This window comes from Tasmannia lanceolata, unplaced genomic scaffold (genome assembly GCF_043159265.1).
Source record: "Tasmannia lanceolata isolate RefF3 unplaced genomic scaffold, GAP_Taslan_0.1 ptg000007l, whole genome shotgun sequence".
NCBI classification, from domain to species: domain Eukaryota; kingdom Viridiplantae; phylum Streptophyta; class Magnoliopsida; order Canellales; family Winteraceae; genus Tasmannia; species Tasmannia lanceolata.
In genome coordinates, this window is record NW_027518684.1 from 26685254 (window position 1) to 26709329 (window position 24076).

General features: G+C 40.2%; 1 protein-coding gene and 1 non-coding gene across 3 annotated transcripts in view; both read left to right on the forward strand.

Annotated features, from left to right (window-relative positions):
* The first annotated feature begins 1266 nt into the window (after positions 1–1266).
* Positions 1267–24076, forward strand: part of LOC143881189 (uncharacterized) — a 28616-nt gene continuing 5806 nt past the window's right edge. The window contains exons 1-6 of one of the 2 annotated variants that reach the window (XM_077384171.1): positions 1267–1619; positions 4321–4482; positions 5396–5548; positions 5795–5849; positions 5977–6038; positions 13161–13301. In XM_077384171.1, coding sequence (XP_077240286.1) covers positions 1503–1619; positions 4321–4482; positions 5396–5548; positions 5795–5849; positions 5977–6038; positions 13161–13301 — 690 coding nt within the window. In that variant the 5' untranslated portion in view covers positions 1267–1502. The remainder of the gene's footprint in view (positions 1620–4320; positions 4483–5395; positions 5549–5794; positions 5850–5976; positions 6039–13160; positions 13302–24076) is intronic. The other variant, XM_077384172.1, reaches the window with a different exon arrangement.
* Positions 9352–9470, forward strand: LOC143882360 (5S ribosomal RNA). The gene has a single exon (XR_013252203.1). It is a non-coding gene; the product is annotated as a 5S ribosomal RNA (ribosomal RNA).

The following is a 24076-nucleotide window of genomic DNA, read 5'->3' on the forward strand; positions in this document are numbered from 1 at the left end:
AACGACGAACTTTCTTTTGTGGCTTTTTCGCCTTTTCTTCTAGCTGGTTTTTTCTCCCTTCTTCGTTTCTCCTCTTTTTCTGTTTCGACGTTTCTTTTTCATCGTACAAGCTTTTTCGACCGTTGTGCCGGTTTTGTTCAAGCCTTCCGCAAATCGTCGATGTTCTTCCATCATTTCCAAAAGAAGTGCTTTAATCTCCTGCAGATCTCTACGTATTGATTCCCAAATTTTCGAAGACGTAGCCATGACGCAGGATCGACCGCTTTGATACCACTTGTTGCGAACCTATATCGGATCGCAACGGATTTGATCTTCTCGGAGGGAAGATCAGCCTCTTGACCCACTTCGACGGAAGGGTCGTTCCTAATTTCTGTGCAAAAAACACAAATTTGGGATAACTTTCTTCCTTCCCTCTAAAAGACTGGTTACACGTTATTTATTAAAAATTCATAATCTAGATAAGCCCTATCTCTAAAACTCCTAACTATCTAAATAACTACAAAGCAAATCTAAAAATAACAAATATCACAATTAACTAACTTATTTCAGCCAATGTGGGACCCAAATAAACATGTAACAGTCTCATATTTTAAATACGTTTGCTGTAAAAGTAAATGTTTGAAAACAGGTCCTATACTCATTTTCAGTAAAAAATTTGTGAAATCGATCGACAATTTTGTGCTTTCTTTTTCTTCTCGTTTTCATTTTTTAGGAATTTTTTTGGTTGTTCGATTCTATTCACCAATGTTTGAGCAACACATGCTTATAAGACTTCTCTGGACTCAAATTCCTAGATAAATTTGGCTTAAGTTTTTTTTTTCTTAAGTTTTCTCCCCCCCCCCCCCCCCCCCCGACAAATGCCCGGCATGTTAGAATAGATATCTTAACTCTTGATTGTAAGGGAATCTCGACCATTGACTGTTATGGTGGTAGATTAGGTAATTCGTTGGATTATGCAACTAATGCTACCATATCTCGCATTAGTTGCCTAATCCAACGAATTACCTAATCTACCACCATAACAATCAACGGTCAAGATTCCTTACAATTAAAGGTCAAGATCACATATATTCTAACATGCCTCGGACCAGGGCCAAGAATGCCGGTGGATTGAAGAATATAAAATAAGGCGAGTTCGCCTCTTTATAAAAAAAATCGTGCCAATATCAGATACCCATACCCAATCAGATCCTCACAGCACGTTTATCGTCCGCCACGTATCAAAGTGGGCCCCACTCAACCCTTGTTTTTAACCTGCACGGTCTGAAAGAGAACCACATTCATTCCGCAATCTTTCCGCTCAACCCAGAACCAAACCTATTTATATACCCTCACTTTCAAAATCCAAAATCCAAAATCCCCTCTCTCTCTCTCTCAAACCCTTTTAAGAACCCTAATCCCAATTGAAATCTCTCAAATTTTCTCTCCCTACCTCTTTTTCTGATCTATCTATGCAATCTCTAACCCTAATTTGAACAAAAAAGAAACCCTAATTTCATGATATGGGGACGAGTGTTTCAGCCGTTTATCTTCATGTTGTTGATGCAGTTGTTGGTAAATTGAGAGAAGAGTTTGTTAATGAGGGCGTTGATGATTCCGTTCTCAGCGAGCTTCAAGGGGTATTTTTTTTTTCTTCTTTCGGGTGTATTTTTCTTTTCTTTTTCTTTTTTCCTGATTTAATTGTGTTTTTCTTGGGATTTTACTAGTTTTTGTTTTGGTAGAAGTTAGGGTTTTTATGCCAATTTAGGGTTTTAGGTGGAATCTGATTTCTTTTGGAACTCTTTTTTTGGGTGCTCGTTTGTTCGTGGATTTGCTCCTGTTTTTATCTTGCTCTTCTTCTTCTTTTTTCTTTTTTTTTTCTGATTTGATTGTGTTCTTCTTGGGTTTTTAGTGGTTTTTGTTTGGGTATTTATGGAAATTTAGGGTTTTCGGCGGAAGCTGAATTTTTTTTTTGGGTGCTCGTTGACTTGTGCTTCTGTTGGTTATGTGGGAATGCTGTTTCTCATATTTCCCTTTTCTTTCTTTTCCCCTGATTTGATTGTACTCTGATTGGGCGTTTAGGAGTTTTCGTTTGCGTAGAAGTTAGGGTGTTTATGGGAATTTAGGATTTTCCGCGGAAGCGGATTTTTGGCAATCCTGTTTTTTTTTTTAAGTTCTCGTTTGTTCGTCAACTTGTGCTTCTGTTGGTTATGTGGAAATGTTGTTTTTTTTGCAAGTGGATGTGTTTTCTGTGTTCCTTTTAGTAAGTGTTTACTCTTGGTGATGCCGTCTATAGTTCTACGATTGGTGTATGTTGGATCCATTATTTTATGTGTAGGTAGTAGAAAAATTTGTATTCTAATTTTCCATGACATTGGAATATTCTTGTTTTTGTTTTGTTATAAAGGATCTTTCTTGATGGGTTTTGTGAGTTTTATTTGGATGTTTGATATTTATTTGGCTTTTGAATCTTGACTGTTGTTGTAGATCTAGTTCTTGACTTCTACATTCAGAGCCTTCTAGCGGCTCAAAAAGAAGACCAAATACACTTATATTCTATAGTTATTCGTTTCTATTTTTGTTTATGCATTGTTTGCTTTCAAATGGAAAGAGAAAATAATAGCTTCAATCTGTTTTTGCATCGATTCGTTTGGGGTTGATATTGCAGTTTCTTACTGCATGTTTTATGGTTATTTATATTTGGGTAGTGGAAATTTTAGGATCTGAATATTTAATGAAATTCATATATTGCTATCTAGTTAACTAGAATGTTTTCATTATTCTTTGACTAGAAAAATATATTGGTCAAGAATAAAGATGAGCCTAATTATTGTACCGTAGACAAACAATCAACAGAGTTGTGAGGCAGATCTCCCTTTCAGATTATGGCTGTTATAGAGGGGGTGCCATGTGGCAGCACTACGGTTATAGGATTCTGCTTTCTATATATATATAGGATAATTGGGTGGAAGGTGTATCCATGGCTGTCTCAGCGAGATGGCTTGCAAAAGATAGGACTATAACCCCAAAGTTTTGGTCCATTAATAAAAGAAGATTATTTTTTTGTTTCTAAATTGATTTTTATGTCCCGTTTAGTCTTTGTGTAGGCTGAAGTTTGAAAAGAATGGTAGTTTCTAATTATTCGGACAATTGATGGTTGTTATTTAGTTTTTTAAGATTTGACTTTTATGGGCATATCCCTACTTTTTAGCAGCGTTACTTCTGGAACCAGGATTGGGTTTGGATTTCAGTTTTAAGACTTCTTCTACATTGTCTACAGATCAATTTTTTTTTTTTTTTTTTGAGTTTTTTTATCTAGAAAGGTTTTATGTTAGGCTTTATACTACGGGAGATTAAAAAAAAATCAGTGGGGGCCATGCCGGTATGACAGAATATGCGTTAGAAATGTCAAACCCTCCCCTACGAAAAAAGGCCGGGCCAAACTTGTAAAAAGCAGCCCGCTCGATTCCATAGAACAATATCGTGGCAGTGTAGACCTAATTGTAATATTGGATCATGGGGAACCATCACAAGTATGGCTGGCCTATTTTGAACGAGAATGCCATGTTGTCCTGTAGAGCTTAGAAGAAGGTGACTCTCGTAGACAGCTGACTCCTTTTTGATAGAAAGGAATATCCAAACCATCACAGTGTACTATACTAATAAGGGGGTGTTACGGGGCTTCAAAACCATATGCTTCTCTAGCATACTATACTAATAAGGGCGTGATAGGGGGCTTCAAAGCTGTATGCTGCTTGCTGTATTAGATCTTTAGATATAAAGAATCCATGCTTCCCTTTGAGCGAGACTCTTATCTAGATCCCAAAGTTGAAGATGGAGATATGCGGCCGACTGTAGACAACCAGTGGCGGTGAACCCGATGATAAAGGCGTATTTTTGGAAGGATTAAAGTATCTTATGGGCTCGTGGAACACTAAAAAAATCCAGACCTAAGCATCACTCTAAAACTAATGTCTTTAGGACCAAAACACCTTTTTTAAAAACTACTTGAGCCCTGAAGCTCATCCTAGCTTCCAAAGGCAGTCAAGCAACCATGCATGCTGACTAGTCGACGCACAAGCATACGCACAACCTCACACATCAGGTTGCCCCTATTAAATATCTTGCAGAAGTAAATTTCTCTATAGCTATTAATACCTGGTAATGTAAATTTCTTTATAGCTATTAACTACCTTACCTTTTTAAGCTCTTGTTCTATATGTAACTCATTAAAATTTAATCATTAAGGCAAATGTTTTTTGTATGAATATTATTCAAGCATATAGAGTGCCATTTTCTTGTCATTCTAAATGCTTTTCTGACACACGTCTTATATACCAGCTATGGGAGCTAAAAATGTTGCAATGTGGAGCTATAGAAGGTTCAGTAGAAAGAAATGCTGCTCCAAGAGCTGCCCTTCCAACTCCAGTCCATGATCTGAATGTACCTTATGAAGGACCCGAAGAATATGAAACTCCAACTGCCGAGATGCTCTTCCCGCCGGTGAGCTTTATTCTATTCAGATTGTTGCCATGTTGGTATGCACACCTTTTTTCTGAACTTTAAAGGGTCGTTTGGATAGGCGGATTTTGGAATCTTGGATTTCCTCAAAATCCTGGATGGGAGACGAGAGAAGGAGGCCATCCGTCGTTTTTTGAAATCTCGCCTTCTTTCTGTCGAGCGAGAGTAGGAGATCGTCCCGTGTTCTAGGTTTTAAAAATCTCTGGATGGGGGAGAGATTTTTAAAACCTCCAGAGATTTCTAAAACCTGGATTTGTTACTTAAAATCCAGGATAATGGATTGTAAAATCCAGAATTTTACCCCGCTTTCAAACTAAAACCTGGATTCTAAAATCCACGTATCCAAACTGCCCCTAAATTCTCTATGCATGGGAAGTAACCTGATTTCATTTTTTTAAAATTTTTTTTGAAACTGAATGTTTTGCTCTTAAATCCTAATTTGTCAGATTTCTATCCAAAACTTTATACACCAGTAACACTACGCAAGAAATATCAGTTTTGCTTGACTAAGATTTTATTTCTGTGGTTTTTCTTCCTATTTTACTTAATGAAGCCTATGTCAAATCACCTCTCCTGTTGAAATAAGTCAAAGCGTTAAATATGCCATTTTTATCTTTATGTTGCCGAGATGTTGGACTCAATGAACCACTCCCTTTTTCTCTATCAGTGCTATTACACCTCTGAGGCTCTCCCAGTTTTCACTTTTCACGACTCAAGTGCGTCAGATATTCCATCTGTATAAGTAATAAATCATGCCTATTTATGTAAATGTCAACACAGAAAGGAGCATTTCACTTCAGTTTGAGGTGCCAACCTAGTTGTCGTTGATTCATTCTGTTTTTATCTGTTGTGTTGTGGTTCAATGTCTTGATACATTGCCTCTTATGCTTCTCAGACACCTTTACAAACACCCATACAGACGCCTCTGCCTGTGGATCCTGTAGTGTATCAATACTTCCCTTCTGGTCCCACTCCCAGTGAATATGGCATGATACCAGACACAGGGACTGCTGGAGAAGCGAAGACTGGAAGGCCTGCTTCTTATATGGTAGGTGGATTGGATGTTTGTTATCTATCATTCTTTTAAATACTGAATTGCTTGTCATTATAGGGTTTAGGGTGTAATTTCGAAGGATTCATACGGGGAACTAGTGCATTAAAAATTGTGATATTCTTTTGGTGTTTATCCACTTTTTGGAGATGTGTGGTCAGCCATTGTAATCTGGTAAAATAAAACTTGTGGAATGGATTTATTGTGCACTTGAAAGCAACTTTTTTTTTTTTTTGATTGCAGCATCCACCAACTCCTTGGATGATTCAAAGACCTGTTGGAGTTGATGTCAATGTTGGTGAGTCGTTTAATGATACATTTTACATGATTATAGTTGCATGTATTCTGCCTTCATCAAATACAGTTTAAATAGATGTACTTGCAAATACTTTTTGTGTTTAAATAAATTGCCCTTGGTATTTTAGCATATGAGGAAGCAAGGGAGGAGGAGCAGGGAGGAGGGGGAATATCTCAGCCACCGATGAAGGTGATTTTATTTGTTGGCCCTTTCACTACCTTCTAATTCATTTGTATAGTAATAATTCCTAGTGTTATTATTACCTCATCTGGCATCCTTCTGTTGTTGCCATCTCATACTTGTACTTTACACAGGCACCCACCCACACACACGTGTGGGTCTACACTCATACATCTCTCTATCTCTGAGAGAGAGAGAGAGAGAGAGAGAGAGAGAGAGAGAGAGAGAGAGAGAGAGAGAGAGAGAGGTTTTCTAAGGACCATCGCAGAAGGCATTTCGCTGGCCGGCTGTTGCATGACAGAGCAGCCACATAGGCTCAAATTTTGTCCTATTCATTTAATTCATCTGATGTGGCTGCTCTGTCATGCAATAGCCGGTTCGTGAAATGCCTTCTGGGATGTCTCTAGCAAATACCCGTTCGCAACAAATTTCACAGGCATGAAAAAGAATCACACATAAAATAAATTGGGATCAAATTTCCCTCTTGCAAGAGGAGGTTTTTATTAATTTTGGTAGGGATCGTACACTTCCGGCTTTATTTGGCCATTAATTACATTTCTTGAAGAAAAAAAATACCTCTGATTATTCATCAAGAGGTTCCCTATCTAAATATAACTTTTGTTAATTATCCGCTAGAAAGATCTGATTTTTGTTAACAGATCCTTTCTGGTGGAATTTCTTTGTCTTGGTAACTTTCTTTAATTCTCCAAACTTTCTTCATCTTTCCTTTGGGAAGCCATCATCTTTATCATCCTTCTCATGGAGGAGAAAGGTCTTCTCCCTTTAGGGAGTCTCTGGGAAGAGATCCTAAAGGGACCTTTAGAGAGTCTCTGTAAAGAGATTCTAAAGAGATTTTCTTCTTTCTCCTGAAAGAGAAAGGTCTTCTTTCTTTTTGGGGAACCGCCGCCTTTATCTTTTGGGGGGAAAATGCCGTCTTTATCATCTTTCTCCTGAAAGAGGAAGGTATTCTCCCTTTAGGGAGTCTCTAAGAAGAGATCTTAAAGGGATCTTTAGAGAATCTCTGAAAAGAGATTCTAAAGGGATTTTCTTCTTTCTCCCGTAGGAGAAATGTCTTATTTCTTCTGGGGGAACCGCCGTCTTTATCATCTTTCTCTTAGAAGAGAAAGGTTTTCTCCCTTTAGGGAGTCTCTGGAAAGAGATCCTAAAGGGACCATTAGAGAGAAATTCTCTAAAGGGATTTTCTTCTTTCTCCCGAAGGAGAAAGGTCTTCTTCCTGGTCTCCTTTCTGGAACCTTTTGGGAGAAGCCTGCAAAGAGAAACAAAAGGAAAATACTGTTAGCCATCAACCTCTTCTCACCTTTCTTTCTTCGCCTTCTTCTTTTCTTTACGTCGCTTTTCTTTCGCAAAGATTCGATCCGCGTAGCTTTTTCTCTCCAGGAATGGATCCCGATCCTCTTTGCGTAGTTTTTTTCTCGTCAAGATTGGATCCATCTCATGATCCTTTCTCAAAGTGACATTTCTTCTATTTATAGAGATTACTTAGACTAGTTGGTTACTACCAACTCATCCCTTATCTTTAATTTCACGATTTCCACTTTCTCTTTTTGGAGCCGTTGTGGGTGCCACCTCATCCCTTATCCAAGATTCCACGATCACTTCCCCTTTTGTGGGGAGTTACGTAACTCTATTTTTTGAGAAGTGGGCGACTCACTTCTTTTTTTGTGAGTCATTTTTATTTCCTAAAATTTAGGGATTTAACTTTTTATATCTATCCATTTTTACTTTAGGGATAGGGTGATGCGTAACCACCCTTTTTCTCTCTCTTCTCATTTTAATAAGGGATTTACTATTTTGCCCTTGTTGTAAAATTTCGAGTCCAACAATACCATATATATGTATATGTATATATGTATTTGTATGTATGTATTTATAGTGTTTTAATATGGTGTCTAGGCACACCACTCGTAATCAAGGTGCCACCCTTGATACTTGATCCAACAACAGCCGACTTTATAGGAGGCTGCTGATGGATCAAATATCAAGGGCAGCACTTTTTTGTATGCCCATTACATGCATGTATGTGCACACGACATAATTTCACAGTATATATGGTACTTTCTAGGCAATTTTACATAGTCCTTTTGTGGATCGCTTTTTTAGAACAGACCAAGGAAGCAGGAATCTCTACTCAGATTGGGGAATCTCGATTCCTTGAAAATCGATTCGGAAAAGGGAATCTTCTCGATTCCCCGATTTTTGGGAATCTCGTTTCGGAAACGTGGGAAACGCGATTCCTACTCTATAGGAAACTCGATTCCCACTATATGGGAAACGCATATCCCACTCTTTTGCGTGTTTCCTATCTACCCTCCTCTTCTCTTGCTAGTCCTCTTCTCTTCCTCTTATTAGTATTTACATGTAAAGTCATTTAAGTACTTACGATTTACATGTAAATAAGGGAATAACCCCCATTTGAATCTATTAAAAATATTTTCACGACCCAAATCTAAAAGGATAAAAAGTCAACTTTCCAGTTCTAGTACACAATTCAAAAAAAGTCGGTCGGGTCAAATCTTAACTTCCAAACGATGCGGTATTTTTCCAATTTAAAAAATTCATAAATTCTATCATGTCCAGACATTATTAAATCTCAAAAGTCCGGTAAAAAAAAACTCATAATTTGGTTTCTAAAATTTTTCATCTTGTCAGGCATTGGTCAACGCACTGGTCAACACAGGCATTTCAGTTGATAGTGTTTTTCCTTTAAGTAAATGTTGGATCTTTTAATAAAAAATATTTTTTAAATATTTGGTTCATATAATTATTTCTTATATTATTTTAGTATTTTTTTTATTTTTTAAAAATATTTAACTATTAAAAAAATTCTCTTACCCTTCCTGCTTCCCGCTTCCCACCTTCCTGAGAGCCTTCGCTTCCCGCTTCCTGCTTTCGCTGCCCGCTTCCTGCTTCCTGCGTCCTGCTTTCGCTTCCCGCTATGGCAACCTTGGAACAAACACCTCAGATGATGAATTAGATTAATAAGAGAATCTGCTTCTATGTGGTGGTTCTCTCCTGAAAATGGGAGCCCTGAAATGGCTTTCTGCAAAATTGCCTAGCAAGTGATTCTCTGTAGTCTCGATCTTTTTTTTCCCTGTTTCTCTTATATAGTCTAGATTATGGTTATTGAGTGATCGTAAATATGCTATATTACAAAACTAGCTTTTTCATTAACTCCTGTATACTTGAGTGGTAGCCAATTTCATTACAGAAAGACCGAGATGGTCAAAATACAGAAAGCTAGCACAAAGAAAGAAAAAGAAATGATGAGTAATACAAGAGACTGCAATAATCAGAGCTTTAAGGGTGCGATCATACCAGCACAAATGCACTGGATCCCATCAGAACTCCGAAGTTAAGCGTGCTTGGGCGAGAGTAGTACTAGGATGGGTGACCTCCAGGGAAGTCCTCGTGTTGCACCCCTGTCACTTTTTATCCTTTTAAAAAAATAATTAGAGCTTTAAGGAGGAAGGGAATCACGAAAGGCAAAATCCTCCAAAGCTATGATTTGTAGACACGGACACGGAGTGTCGGACACGGCAAACTCCCAAAATTTAGAAATGGGGACATGGTTAAAATTGAAAGTACATATAATCATGATTTGTGGACACGGATTCGTGTGCCAAGTTTCGAGATAGATCAAGGTATCTGAAATGGCAACCCCTAAAAATCAAGAAACAGTAACACACTCATACACGTACATACATATAAAGTTACAAAAGTTACTGACACTTCTAGTAGTACATTTAAAAGTGTCTAATGGAGTGTCGACACGTGTGGACACGAGACATGTGTGTCAACAATAAATTCGAAGTGTCGGCTGAATCATAGCTCCAAAGTAACACCATCTCTACCCATGGCATCTGCCATCGAATTAGCAGACCAACGAATGTGCCTAAATAGGAATGATGAGGATCCCATCCAATCTAGCATTTCGTTGAAAAGATCGTCAAATCTCCCAGGATGGGAAACAGACCCATTGAGCCGCTGAATAACATTGAGGGAGTCTCCTTCAATCACCACATTTGATAATCGCTCATTAGCTAGTAGCTTGATTGGCCCCGGCATTCACTTTCTCTAGTGGTATATTGCTCTTTCCAGACTTCTATGTCCCCGCTCTTATCCTCCATTCAGGCCCCAACTGCTGATTCCTTCATCCCGTATTTTTTTTAAAACAGTGAATCCACAGACTTGATAGCTTTTAGAGTTTCTGTCATGAAAACTCGAAAGAATAAATTTAATCTTTGTAAATAATTTAGGGCGAGTCGAATATATCTTAAGGCGATGCTTTCCCAGTGTGCAATAAATGTTATTTCTTGAAACACTTGATCTGTGAATATAGTGCCGCAAATGCATGTCTTTGGTGGTCATCAAGGAAAAGTATCATGCAGCCTAATTCATTGCCAATGGCTAATGTTTTGTTTTTGTTAAGGACATTCTTGGTGGTGAAAAAAGTTCCTATATCTATATTGGAACCTAAATGGTCTCCTCCACCCCCTAATACCATTAAACTCAACTTGCTGGAAGCTTGTATGGTAACCTTTTATCTGCTGGAATTGTGTGGTATATAGAAATGTAATGGTTGAAATTATCAAGACTATTCCTGTCCTATTGGAATAGCAACATTCTGTAAGTGAATGCTCTCTTGTAGGGGTAGCCAATCTTCAACGAGGATACCCTGATAATTAAATATAAAACGATGGATTTGATAATGCTAGATAGGGCAGCAGTGTTCAGAGGTTTTCAAAGGGACTAGGTAGTTGGTGGGAGTACTGTATGTGGACTAGTCTGTAAGAAGGTCTTATGAGTGGCCAAAGCATTTGAAATCACCTAACAGTGGGAAGACTAGTGTTACAAAAATTTTCTATCCAGAATTGGAAGAGCAACCTCTGTATTCCTACTATATAGTCAAAAAGAAAAAAAGACTATTTTGATAATGCTACAGAGAGCGATGAGCAAGCTTTCCTTCTACCACAATTCGGGAGGCTTAAAGAAGAAATAGAAGATGTACCATTCAAAAAAAAAAGGAAGAAGAAGAAAAAGAAATAGAAGATGTGCTCAACGATCAGATTATCTACTAGATTAAGTTGTTGCCATAAATATCTTGTTTAATGTAAATTATATTTGTTCTCTACTCGTACATGGATAATTGCCTTATAGTTCTAGCATGTTAATCCTAATCCCATCAGGCATTCATTAAGATTTTTCGTTATTTGTAGGGTTACACTTGTCTTGTGTTTTTGTGGGTATATATTTGTCATATTAGGGTTTTTCAATTTCAAACTATTTGGGATGAGTTAGTAGTTTATTTTAGTTAGGGTCATGTAGACTTCATTATTCAAGTCACTATTCATGCGTCCCTATTTACATGATGTTGTTCATGTCACTATTCAGTCAGATATTATTATTGTTTATTTTGGTGAAGTTTCAAGAATTAGGTTTTTATTTATAAGAGGGTCTGCCTGCTAGTCTTTTAAGTCATGGGAAGGAAGACTCTAGAAGTTGTTGAGTTGAGTGTGTGTGCGTTTGTAAGTCTTTAGGGCCATTGCACTTTTGATATGATTTATTAAATGACCCCTTTGCCTTTGCAACCTTGGATTCAAAAACCCCTTCGTCTTGGTGTGATGCCTCGATAACCCTAATGGTGCGATGTCTTAGGTAGACCTTTTTGTGATGCCTTAATCTATCACCCTTTCTCTTCTATCAAAGGTATTTGTAACTCTCAATCTTACTTTGATCTCTTGTTTCAGGAGCAGAGATTGCCCCTCAACTAAAACATCCCTGATAACCCCTTCCTTGGGCCAAGGAGTTGGCAACATTATTAGCTTCCCTAAATAGATGTCTAAAAGAAAAATCCCTTTGCTTACATAAGTGAGCAATCTCATTAAATGATCTTCCAAGCTTCCATGGGCCCGGCCCCTACTTTTGATCATAGGCCATGTAAAAGAATTCTTAGAATTGCCTTCCGCTTCTAGATTACCTTGAATCTGTGGACAAATAGAGGACTGGTAAGCTACGTCACAAATATCTCCGATATTTTCAATATATTGCGTTTTTATCTCGACATTTTAATAAAGCGAAAAAATCCCGAACAATCCCTAGATTTTAAAAATCTAGTAATATTTTAATTTTTATCAGAAAATATCATGATATTATCCCATTTTTTACAATATTTTTAATTTATATATTTTCTTAAATTTTATATATTTATATATTTTTAAATAATTTTATTCTTATCGTCTTTTCCCGATATAAACCTAAAAATAATAATATATCCTGAAATTTTCCCTTGCTGAGAAATTCCCTAGAATGATATTTGTGACATAGCAGGTAAGAAGCTTCCTCACATCTAATTTGAGTAGGCAATGCCAATATGAACGGAGAAAGCCAAAATCAACATTTATCATTATAGTAGTTGAGTCCTTCCACAAGTTGTGATTGTCATCAAGGGTATAACATTAAGATCAGACTGCATGATTGCCTAAAATCAACATTTATCATTATAGTAGTTGAGTCCTTCCACAAGTTGTGATGGCATCAAAGGTATAACATTGAGATCAGACTGCATGATTGCCTATCGAAACCAAATAAATAAATAAAATTGGTTCCTATACATTCGATCAATTAGGTCAAATGTTTAGGTGTTTCTTCATATTAATTCTCTCTCAGTTGCCTTTATACTAAGCTGAATGTTTTATTCATGGGACTATGCATTGTTATGTGGTGTCTTTTAGCCGAAAATAGCTTACTCTAAATTTGCTCTTCAATTGATTTTAGGATTCAATCTCTATTACCTATCTATCAAAAGGAAAAAAGGTCCATATAAAGTACAAGTCAGAAGGATCAAATGCGTCTCTTTTAGGCTGCCCTTACATAGCGAATGATAGCATCATTCAGAACCGACTTAGCAGAAAATATTGTTCTTTAAATTTTGGAAATTTTTTCAAATGATTAGCATATGTGTTCCCTGTTAAGGAGATGTTATGCTTTGGTGATATCTGACCTCTTCTATCAACTGTAAAATAATTCTTGAAATTTCATATTATGAATAAAATATAATAAGAACTTCTCATCATTAGGTTCAATATCCCTCATTGTGGCCATTTTGTTCAGGATTTTTTCATGTTAGCTTCTGGCAAACGTAAACGAGATGATTACCCTCCAAATTTTATTCCTGGTGGATATATTCCTCAGCAAGATGGCTCAGGAGATGATACCTTGGATCATGCTCTTCAAGATTCTCTGCAAGAGAAGGTTAAACTTAGATACAATATTTTGTACCAATTACTTCTTGTTAAGGAAATCTGTCACTTGTTTGTTCTGTACCTTCTTTCTTTTGAGATGGTTATTATGCCATTGAGATTTTATACATGATCTTGAAAAACCCCAGTTAATTTCAAGGATTTATGAAAGGACATTAAAACTCATGCACTTGCATTTGCTGATTCCTTGATCCAATTGCTGTATCTTTTGTTGACATGATTTTTTTAAAAATCCTTTAATTACTAGTTTTTTTTTTGGTTCCTATATTTTGTGGACAATGATGTCATGATTGACTAATATGTTGAGAAATATCCTACTTATTTTGTACGATAATTTGATGTTGGGAAATTTCGTACTTATTTTGTATGATAATTTCGATGTTAGGCTGCTTGGTGTGCTACAATCTTAAGTAAATTGTATGTCAACAATCTAAAGTAGCTTGCTTGTGCTACAGTGGAACTAAAATTTCATAGATTTGAGGTTGCTGTGAGAGTGAGGACAGTCAAAACCTACCTTCATAGTATATGTTGTCGGGACCCGGGTAGAACCCATCCTCAAAAGCTAGCTGTTAAGGGGAGGGTGCCCATTCCCTTATAACCCATCCACATCCATTTGTCTTTACCGATGTGGGATCTTTTTGCTTTTGCGTGGAACCCCCAACATATGTCTTATGTATTGATTTTAGCTAAAAAAAAAAAAGAATTTGTATGACTAATGAACGGAATGCTATTAAAAGAAAAAAAAATTGCATGTTAGAACATCCACAATGAGGAAAAGGACTTTAAACACTGAACTTATAAATATTGAAAATAAAGTAGTGAAAACATCTATCATAAACCATCCATGTACTTTTAGATTAAAGAAACATCCCTTATTAGCACCCTCGTACTTATAAAGCCAAACTTCTGATATTCTTAAGGTACTAGGGAAGAAGAGTGATCATGGAGAGTTGTACATAGTGAGAATTGGTTATAAAAATTGAAGTTTAGTTTCATGGTCCCTCGGAGAGTAAATGAAACATTCAAAGTCGAAAAGATGTTCATCTTTGTTAAATAGTTATGGAGGCTTGCGGTGTAGGCTAGTGACCATGCTACTAACAGTCGATGGAAGAAGATTTAGTGAGGAAGACCACTTGCAGAGACTTGCTGAGAGGAATAGAAGCAGGCAACGAAAGTGGAACAAGTGAGGATATGGGAAGTTGCTCGAAGTCGGCGATCCAAACGATTTGAGAAGGCTGCCAATGAGAGAAGAGGTAGAAGGCTAGGTCACTGGGAGGTGGTACGGATGTAAACTGGTTAACTTCAAACACATGATAGCTTGCTGGAGAAGCAACAATATCTGATTGGTAGCCGACCAGAACCTCCCAAACCAAAAAGTCCGCGTCCCGCATTCAAATGCAGGGGCAGGTCATTCAGCCGAGAGGCTATGGCGCTAATCAAAAGCGGATGAACTTCCTTCAGCTAATCTAAAGTCTAACCAGGGATTCAAGCATACAACCAGATGAGAGGGACACCCTTATATCTACAGTCCTACAAACAATCCCAAATGCAAAGTTTGGAATCTGGGGGAAGAGTTCTAATAGTTGGGTCAGCTGGAGGAGTTTTTTTTTTTTTTTTGAAAATTGACAATTTATTATAATATGGTTGGGACAAGGTGTCCCACCGTGATTAAAAATAGGATCATAGTCCTTAGGTCCCAGTAGGATTTACAAAAAAGATACGACCAATATTTCTTCCCTTTGGGCTCCAGCCTTTGCTAGGTTGTCGGCCGCCTCATTTGCCGATCTCCTACGATGCTCAATCCAAGGATCCAGGAGTCTTATCAAGTCCAATACTTCCGCTATCAGTTCCTGCAATTTCCAAGGTCCCTTTGAAGATCCAAAAGCCCACGCTACTGCGTTTGTGGAATCTCCCTCAGCAATTAATGGACGCTGATTGTCCTCGTATGCCGACCTCAAACCGAAGAGAAGTGCCCTGATTTCAGCTTTGTTTGCATCGCAAATTCCAGCCGGTCCGGAGAAAGTCATAACTGTAGATTCTATATTGTTTCTAGTAATTCCCCCAATACTCGCCCTTCCTGGATTGCCAAGAGAGCAGTCGTCAAAATTGAGTTTCAACCACACATTTGGCGGTGCCACCCATTTTGGTTTGGGTTTGGTTCTGATTGCTCTGTCCCTATAATTAACCACCAATTCCTTGTGAGATCTCCCATCCCATAAGGGATTCGTTTCTTACCCTTAGCCCATGAGACTATTTCCACCTTGATATCCGTTGCAAGGCGCCCATATGTTTTGCTTTTCTCCTCAAAAATTCGTCTATTTCGTTATTTCCAGATATTCCAGGTTATAGCATAGGGGAAGGTCGACCATAATGCCCTACCTATTTCACTGAAAGGTCCACTTTGCCAGCTAAGAACAAGAGAACTAATTGAGCGAGGACATACCCAAGACATTCCAAAAGCTCCAACCGCCCTTAACCACAAATGATATGAATATGGGCAATGCAGCATAAGGTGATGCAATGTTTCCTCATTTTTCTGGCAGAGGACACACGTTTGCCAGACTGAAATGTCTTTTCTTCAGGCGGTCACAAGTGTTCATTTTCATGTGTACCAACGTCCATCCAAAGGCCACCACTCTTGGGGGTGCCAAAGATTTCCATATGCGCCTAGTCGCTGTTGGCTGGCCATCATTTAAGATCGTAGAGAAGGATTTTGCTGTGAATTTTCCATTGGGTCCCGGAATCGATACCCTCTCATCTTCCTTAGAAATTGAACAGTATGTCGACTCCATTAGAGTAAGAAGCCTTTGAAGATCTTGTATTTCCAGCTCTTTAAGATCCCTACGTAAATGTATGTCCCGTAAACCTCTGCCCCTCTGCCCTTCTCTTACCAGATAATCTGACACTGTAGCTTCTGGCCTTGTTGCAATTCTGAATAACTGTGGGAATTCCACACTCAGTAGTGTTTTGCCGCACCAAAGATCTAGCAAGAATCTTACCTCCGTGCCTTTGCCAACTTTGTAATGTATTTCTTGTTCAAAATCTTCCTTAGCCGAGCAGATAGACTTCCAGGCTCCTTAGTCCTTCCCGGCCGGCGGTTTTTTGATATTCCAATCCCCCCATCCCGATCCATATTTGGATCCAACTACCCGATGCCAAAGGGCCATTTTTTCCAAACCATATCTCCATAGCCACTTGCCAAACAAAGATTTATTTTACAATCTTAATTTCCCAGTCTCCAAACCTCCATCCCTCTTTGACATGGTGACCCTCTCCCAATTGATTTAGTGTCTTATCTTCTTCGTTTGACCATTTCCATCCCACAGGAAGTTCCTGCAATCTTTCAATTGTCAACGCTACCTTCACTAGTATTTTGAAGAGAGACATAAAGTAGACCGGCATGTTTGAGAGCGCCGCTTTTATTAGGGTAATTCTTCCCCCAAGAGATATGTATATTTTTCTTCCAAATGGCTAATTTCCCTTCTACTCTCTCCAACACAGGGTCCCATTGAGCAGCCGATGGGATTCCAAAGCCTAAAGGTAATCCCAAGTAAGTTAACCGGAAAAGTTCTGGCGAGGCAACCAACAACTTGCGCAAGGTTTTGAACTACCCGTTGGTCCATGTTGATGCCCAAAAGCATGCTTTTGCTGAAATTGATTTTAAGGCCAGAAGTAACCTCAAACCATTTAAAGATCTTTATGATGTTAGGGACAGCCTGGGAGTTTCTTTGCAAGAAGACGAGTGTGTCGGCAGCGAATTGAAGGTGCGTTATTTCGTCACCATTGGGGCCGGCTTGCAACCCATGGATCAGACCCGAGCGAGCTATTCATCTTCGTCAACATTTGGCTGAGAGCTTCCACCACCATTGTGAATAGGTAAGGGGCTAAAGGGTACCTCTGTCGGATGCCCCTTGAGCCCTTGAAAAATCCCTCCACATAACCATTAATAATAACAATTATTAAAGGATATGAGCGACCTGGTCTAGATCCTCCACTTTGAGCCAAAACCCATCTGTTCTTGTATAAAATCAAGAACCTCCCAATCAATATGGTCATAGGCTTTCTTGATATCTATTTTAAGCACTAAACCGGAACTTCCACTTCTCTTAACAGAGTCGGTAATTTCATTGCCATTGAGCACCCCATCCAGAATTTGCCTTGAATCAACGAAAGCTCCCTGAAATTGGGATATAACACCCCCCATAATACTTTTCACCCTTCGAGCCACCAGCTTAGATACGATCTTAGGGATGCTATGCATTAGGCTAATTGGACGAAAGTCCTTGATCCCAATTACCCCTTCCTTTTTTGGAATTAACGCAATGAAGGTGACTTTTGTTGCTTCACTGATGATTCCCCTCTCTTGAAATTCATGGAAGAAAGCCATGATGTCTTCCTTTAAAATGCCTCAAAACTTTTGGAAAAAGCCATCGGGACCTGCTTTATCTCAGTAAAATTGCGATCCAACAAAATTCTTTGACCAAGGGTAATATTCCTGAATTGTATTCCTGCCAACTTCAGCCGCCATTCAGTTGACTTTGAGTAGAGTGCTGAGTAGAATTCCACGATTTTTCCTTTGATCAGATTTGGTTCCTCAATCACTGAATCCCCATCTCTCAGACAATTGATAGAATTGATTCTCCGTCTTGAGTTTGCAACTCGGTGAAAGAATTTCGAATTCATATCTCATTTTTTGAGCCAAAGGGCTCAAGATTTTTGCCTCCACATGATTTCTTCTCTTCACAAATTTCCTCATTTTCCTCCAAGAGTTTGTCGTTCCAGTTTTTCATCAACTGAAAGTGGGCCATCGGCCTCTTTTCCTTTAAGAAATACTAAGGTGGCAGAGATTTCATCCTTCGCCTGACCTCCTCATCCAATAATATTTGCCATTTTTTTTATATTAATTTTAACACCTTCAATTTTTGACATAAAACATACCCCTTCCATCCATTAATTTCAATTTCCTCCCACCATTGTTTGACTTTGTCACCGAAACCTTGGACCTCCAAGAGATCCAGATCAAATATGAAAGGTCGCGATCCCCCGGAGAAATTAGAAATTTCCTGCACAATTGGGTTGTGGTCCAACAGAACTCTAGGGAAGGCCTTCTGAGAGATTAGGGGAAAGTACTCTTCCCATTCTCGGGTTATAAGTATCCGGTCAATTCTGCTCATTATCAACCGATCCTGGTTGTTAGGCCACGTGAACCTTGCTCCATTTAATGGTAGATCTATCAATTCATGATCCAAAATGAAATTTGAAAATTTTCTCATACTAGTTGTAATTCTGGTGTATGAGTTCTTTTCAGAAGGGAAGCAAATCGTATTGAAGTCACCACCAATAATCCACGCCCCCAGCCAGCCAGCTCGAATACTTATTAAATCAAGCCACAATTCACGTCTCTCACGAGCCCTGAACGGTCCATAGATAACCGTGAGCATCCATTTTTATCCCAGTCAGATGAGGTGAAGACTACTGAGATCGAGAATCTCCCCATTTGTACTTCTTCCCTAAGGAATTTTCCTTCTTTCCAGATTACGATAATCCCTCCTGCCGATCCCACCGCTTCTTTTGCAACCCATTACTGATGGTTTCTTCCCCATATTTTATTGATGATGTTATCCGTTACCCTCGTTATCTTGGATTCAACAACTGCCACCAAATCTAGCTTTCGTTGATAGACTAAGTCCTTCACCGCCTGAATTTTCCTCTCTTCCCCCAATCCCCTAATATTCCAAAACCCTAGCTTCATTAGGAGCGGGAACTGGAACTCCCAATGGCTTTACCGTCCTCTTAACCGAGGACTTCACACGGGCGGTGGGGCCTGTGAGGGAGATCCACCCTTCCCAGGTTTCAAAACAGTTTCGTTGAATGGGAAGGGTTTGGGGGTCCTTCCCGTGCAGCTCATTTCCGCTTTCTTTTGATTTTTCTTTCCAGTAGCCTCCTCTGGATTCCCATCCCCAAAGACTTCAGCTGGAGGAGTTCTAATAACATGAGATACTGTAGTATTAGACATTGTTGATAGTTTCAGGGGAAGGTTCTCTTTGTTCATTGTAGTCAAGATGACCGATCTATTTGGGCCTACACGGGTGTATGAGCCAATTCAGTGAGTAGAGCGACGGTTTTTATGGGCAGAGTTGGATGAATTGAGAGGTAAGTGGTCCTACCTGTGTTGTGTAGGGTGGGTTCCATTGAAATTAGAAGGGTAGAGAAAAGAGCGGTGTGCACAAGAATAAGGCAGTATATTTAAGCTTTCTCAGACTTTATAGGTAGAAACGAGCTCTTTGATCTCCCTTTGAGTGGAGCTCAATATACCTGGGCAAGAATCTCTAGTAGGAGTAGGATTGACAGATTCCTCAATTGTCATCGGTGGCTAGTCCCTGTTGGATGTATGCCAGATAGCACAACCCCTTTTTTTAAAAAAATTGACAAATATATTTATACCAGCAAAATTACAATGGGGACCAGTAGTCCCACAAGATTTACATAGTATGAATTGCCGAGGAGCATTCTCCTTGGCCCAAAAGAAAAACCCATTACCCCTTACATTACCCAATAGCCTCTATTGAATCGAATCCAGCATTTGTGGGACCCCCAAGTCAAGATCATGACATGCCACGTCACACAAATTTCTCCACTGCCATCCGCTAGCAAATTTGATTTTCAAAAATCTCGCTCAAAGACCCAGAGCTATTGTGCGCCCCTTACCGTGCACGATAGCCAACCACCCAACATCATCATCTGATCTCAGGCGGCGTCCACCTCGAACCACCACCAAACACCGACGGCTCCCCATTAAAAATATATTAAATTCTTCCACCATCTTCTCCAAAACCTACTTCCACTAACCCAAAAATCATCCCATCCAAAAGTATACTCCTAGCCCTAACCTTAAACCGTAACCCTAAAGACTATACTACTCCCCCACCTCCTTCCCCAATCAACCTTAACAACCCTAAAACTCCCCTCCTCTTCCTCCTCCGTCAAACCTTTAACCCTACAAGGTTCATTGCCGCTATCCACAACCTCCCTTACCTCCATATCCAACCTCCTCATTTTCCCCTGAAACCGAACACCCTTGTCCTTACATCGGCCCCTTCCATAGCCTCCAACAACTCCCCCATCCATTTTCTTTATCAACCTAACTAGATCCGGCCCTTTCACCATTAAATCCGGCCTTCTCTAGCCCAGCTCCAGCCATTCCGCTTGATTAATGGAGGGCCCCTATCCGAGTAAGTTTAGAGCAGAGCCCACCCGTTTGCTGCCGAGAAGAAGAAGGGGCCGGGCCTTCTTTGAATGCCCGGCACCCATCTTGATTGACTACTAGGGCGAACAACCCCCTGCGAATCCGTAATTCTGAGGAGCATGCCGCAAAAAAAAAAGGCTCCTTATTCAGGAACCCATTTGGCGGGGGGCCTCGGCCCGGGAAGGGGAGAGTGATCGAGTGGTCAAAAGCGGCAGACTGTAAATCTGTTGAAGGTTTTCTACGTCGGTCAATGGTGTGAAAACACTTGCTGATTTCGAATTCCAAAAACCATCGATTTCGCCGGGCTTTCGTCCCTTCGCCTATAGGCGGCGGCTTGGCTTCGCTATCGCTCATGACTTGGTATAGAGATCTCTCCGTGTGGTCGTTGGCCTAACTCGTTACCAAGCATTGTTACCACATTGCTTCTCTACCATGAAACCTCGTACCCCACTGTATCTACTCAATTGTCAACGTCTCCCACATGCCCTCGAAGGCAGGGCAGGCTAGCTACCCAGTGCTGTCCGGACATGCCGCTATGTTCATTTGCTGAGATACTGGATGCTTACCGAAAGAGGGGAATTGCACGTAAGAAAAGGGAGAATCTTCATGGACTGGCTTCCACCAATCGATAGGTGATAGAAATGATGAAGAGGAAGAATAGCTAATGTGCTATTTTTTTTAGAATTCCTTTGGAAAGACCCCATATGCATCTGGTTCATCGGTTCAGTGCCAACCAAAACGTATTGGAAAGAGCGAAAAAGGCACTTATTTGCTTGTGATGAAATCGACCACCCAATTCTCTGTGAAATCGAGGAGAGCACTTCCGTTTTTCATTCCAACCGCGTCCCCGTGACACTCCCCCACCTAATCGATTTCGTTCTTATTTTCCCAGGTGGACGTAACCATTGGGATTTGGTTTCAATCGTCAATATTAGAGCTAGCTTTCTTTATGTTGAAACTGCAATTGATCGCGCTCTAACATAGCGAAGTGGTAAGGCATAGGTAGCTGACGATAGGGATGCTTCTTGGTAACACAGGACTTAGCCCTCCAATGAATGGAAGGGTGTAGGTACCCCAAGCTTTGACTTAGGGTTCGCACTAGTCGATGACATGACCCAGATAGTTTGCGGGAGAAGCAAGATAGTCGGATTGATAGAAGGGTAGAAGTTTTTGAGATGTTAATCCTCCCCATGACTGCTTTGGGAGCTGGAGATAAATTCTGAAACTTAGGGATGTGGTTAGTGTTAAGATATGTTTATGTACCATTCTTAGTGTCTATACTCATATTTCCATATTGTACTTTTCCTCATTGTATATGTATGTATGATAGAGGTGGTGTGGTGATTGCTCTCAATGCTAATGGTTATCCCCAAGGCTCAACGAATGAATGAAGCTATGATCGTATCCGGATAGAGATGATGGTCTTCCTCTGATGTCTCCAAGCCGACCAAAATAGAATAGATAGGCAACGCAGCCAATAGCAAGCAGTCTGTTCTCACCATTTCCTCAAGACCAACATTATCTTCAGATATGGCATCCCTCGCTTCATCACCATGGACAATGGGAAGCCTTACAAGAACAGCTTGATGAATCAGCTCTGCCCTCTTACTCCGTGCTTGCGTTTGAGCGTTCGAGAGTCGTGTGTGCAAGTGAGGTCCCCGGGCGAGGGACCGAACGGCCTTTTCGTATAAGGTGAGGGGTCTAGGTCAGAAAACGAATATTGAAATGTCTCAGATCTTTCTACAGTGGACCAGTCAGAAAGGGGACGGCTCGCAGTCTAGACTTTTTGGGTTGTGCGAACCAAAGGGAACGATGACTTTGGTTTGCACCAAGTCGGAAACCAAGTGGATTTATTTTTTTTCCCATATCATATTTATCCCGATCTCTTTCTCTCTCTATATATATATCTATTTATCGCCGATTTACCCTCTTTTGCAATCAGTTTCGCTACAGCACCTGCTGATCTAGCTAATTGTCCACCCAAAAGGTAACGGAGGCGTGCAAAGGTTTCCTCGGGCCGGACGGAGATTGGCCCTCGAGTGCAAAGGCAGAAGGGAGCTTGACTGCAAGACCCACCCGTCGAGCAGGGACGAAAGTCGGCCTTAGTGATCCGACGGTGCCGAGTGGAAGGGCCGTCGCTCGGGAGTTTGAACACCATCCCATTTCAACCAAAAAGACAACCCACCCGGTTGATCGATAGAAAATCCCAATAAATAAAGGTAGGGTTCACCACTGATATGCCCTAGACCAATTAGAATACTTACTACGTCAATTGTAGACCTAACCGACCTCTCCATTATTGGAAGCGGAGCAGGTTTGCTTCGAATCAAATCGTAACACCGGAACATCAGTATGCAGGTGTGGTGTGATGTGGGTCGCCCATGGATGCATGTCATTTGTTGTTGGGCTGACCATGGCAGCTCAATCCGGCTATCATCCCTGGAATCAGTCTGCGGATGAAAGAAAGGAGGTTACAAAGGAAATAAAAAAGTGATATCTCATAAGAAGGAATGGATTCCATTGATCTACCCGTGAAAATCATTATAGCAGTGTTTTTCGGATAGCCGGGATCCGACGTTGATTTCCGATTTCAATGTCAGATCCAGGTTTTGGGCGGCCCATTTGGTTAGTTCAGCTATCACTGCTGGAAGCCCCTGCGGTTGTTCGGCTGCGTACTCCCCGTCTCCAAGTCCATATCTTCCGGCATCACCATTCCCAATGCATTCTCTTCCAAAACTATCCTTTGAAAGCTGGGAGCTCGAACCGCTGTTCCCATCTCTGGATCTGCCTCTACTCCGGTCGTTACTGATGCTATTGCTGAAGCTTCCACTTGAGCGAAGATCGGCCCATTAAAACATATTGGTGCATACGTTCTCTGGTACCAGTTTCAAGTAAGCCAGCCCTTCCACTTTCACTATACTCCGGATATCCTACCATCGTCGTAGGGAAATAGCTACATAAGGAAAGCGAGTAGTCTTCGACTTTGCATCGACGATAGAGCCCTCAACAAGGTAACGATCAAGAACATGTACTCAATCCCTCTCATTGCGGATATGTTCGATCAGCTAGGAAGAGCCTTTCCTTTCTTTGTTGGAGGGGTAGGATACGGGCAAGGGCTTAGCATCACGTGCGAGCCTGACCGTAGCGGGCGTCGAGACCCTTCTAACTGGATTGGGTTCAAAACAAAACGTTAAGAGTACGTGCAACTGACGGACTTTGGTCGAGTCTAAACTAAAGGCTTTTTCGCATGGATCCATTCCCTACTAGACTGGAAAAGCTGCATGAGGGTCTGGATCAACTCAATAGGCTCAGCTTCTTCGGAGGCTGCCGATTCGGATCTTGGTTATTCGGATGTTTCTGACTCTCACTCTACTAAACAAGTCAAGGATATGCAATAGAGGACTCAAGATCCCGAGACAACAACGGGTGAAGGTACTACTCTATTCACGTTTTGTTTTGAACCCAATCTAGTTAGAAGGGTCTCGACACCTGCTACGGTTAGGCTTCTAGATTAGTGTTTT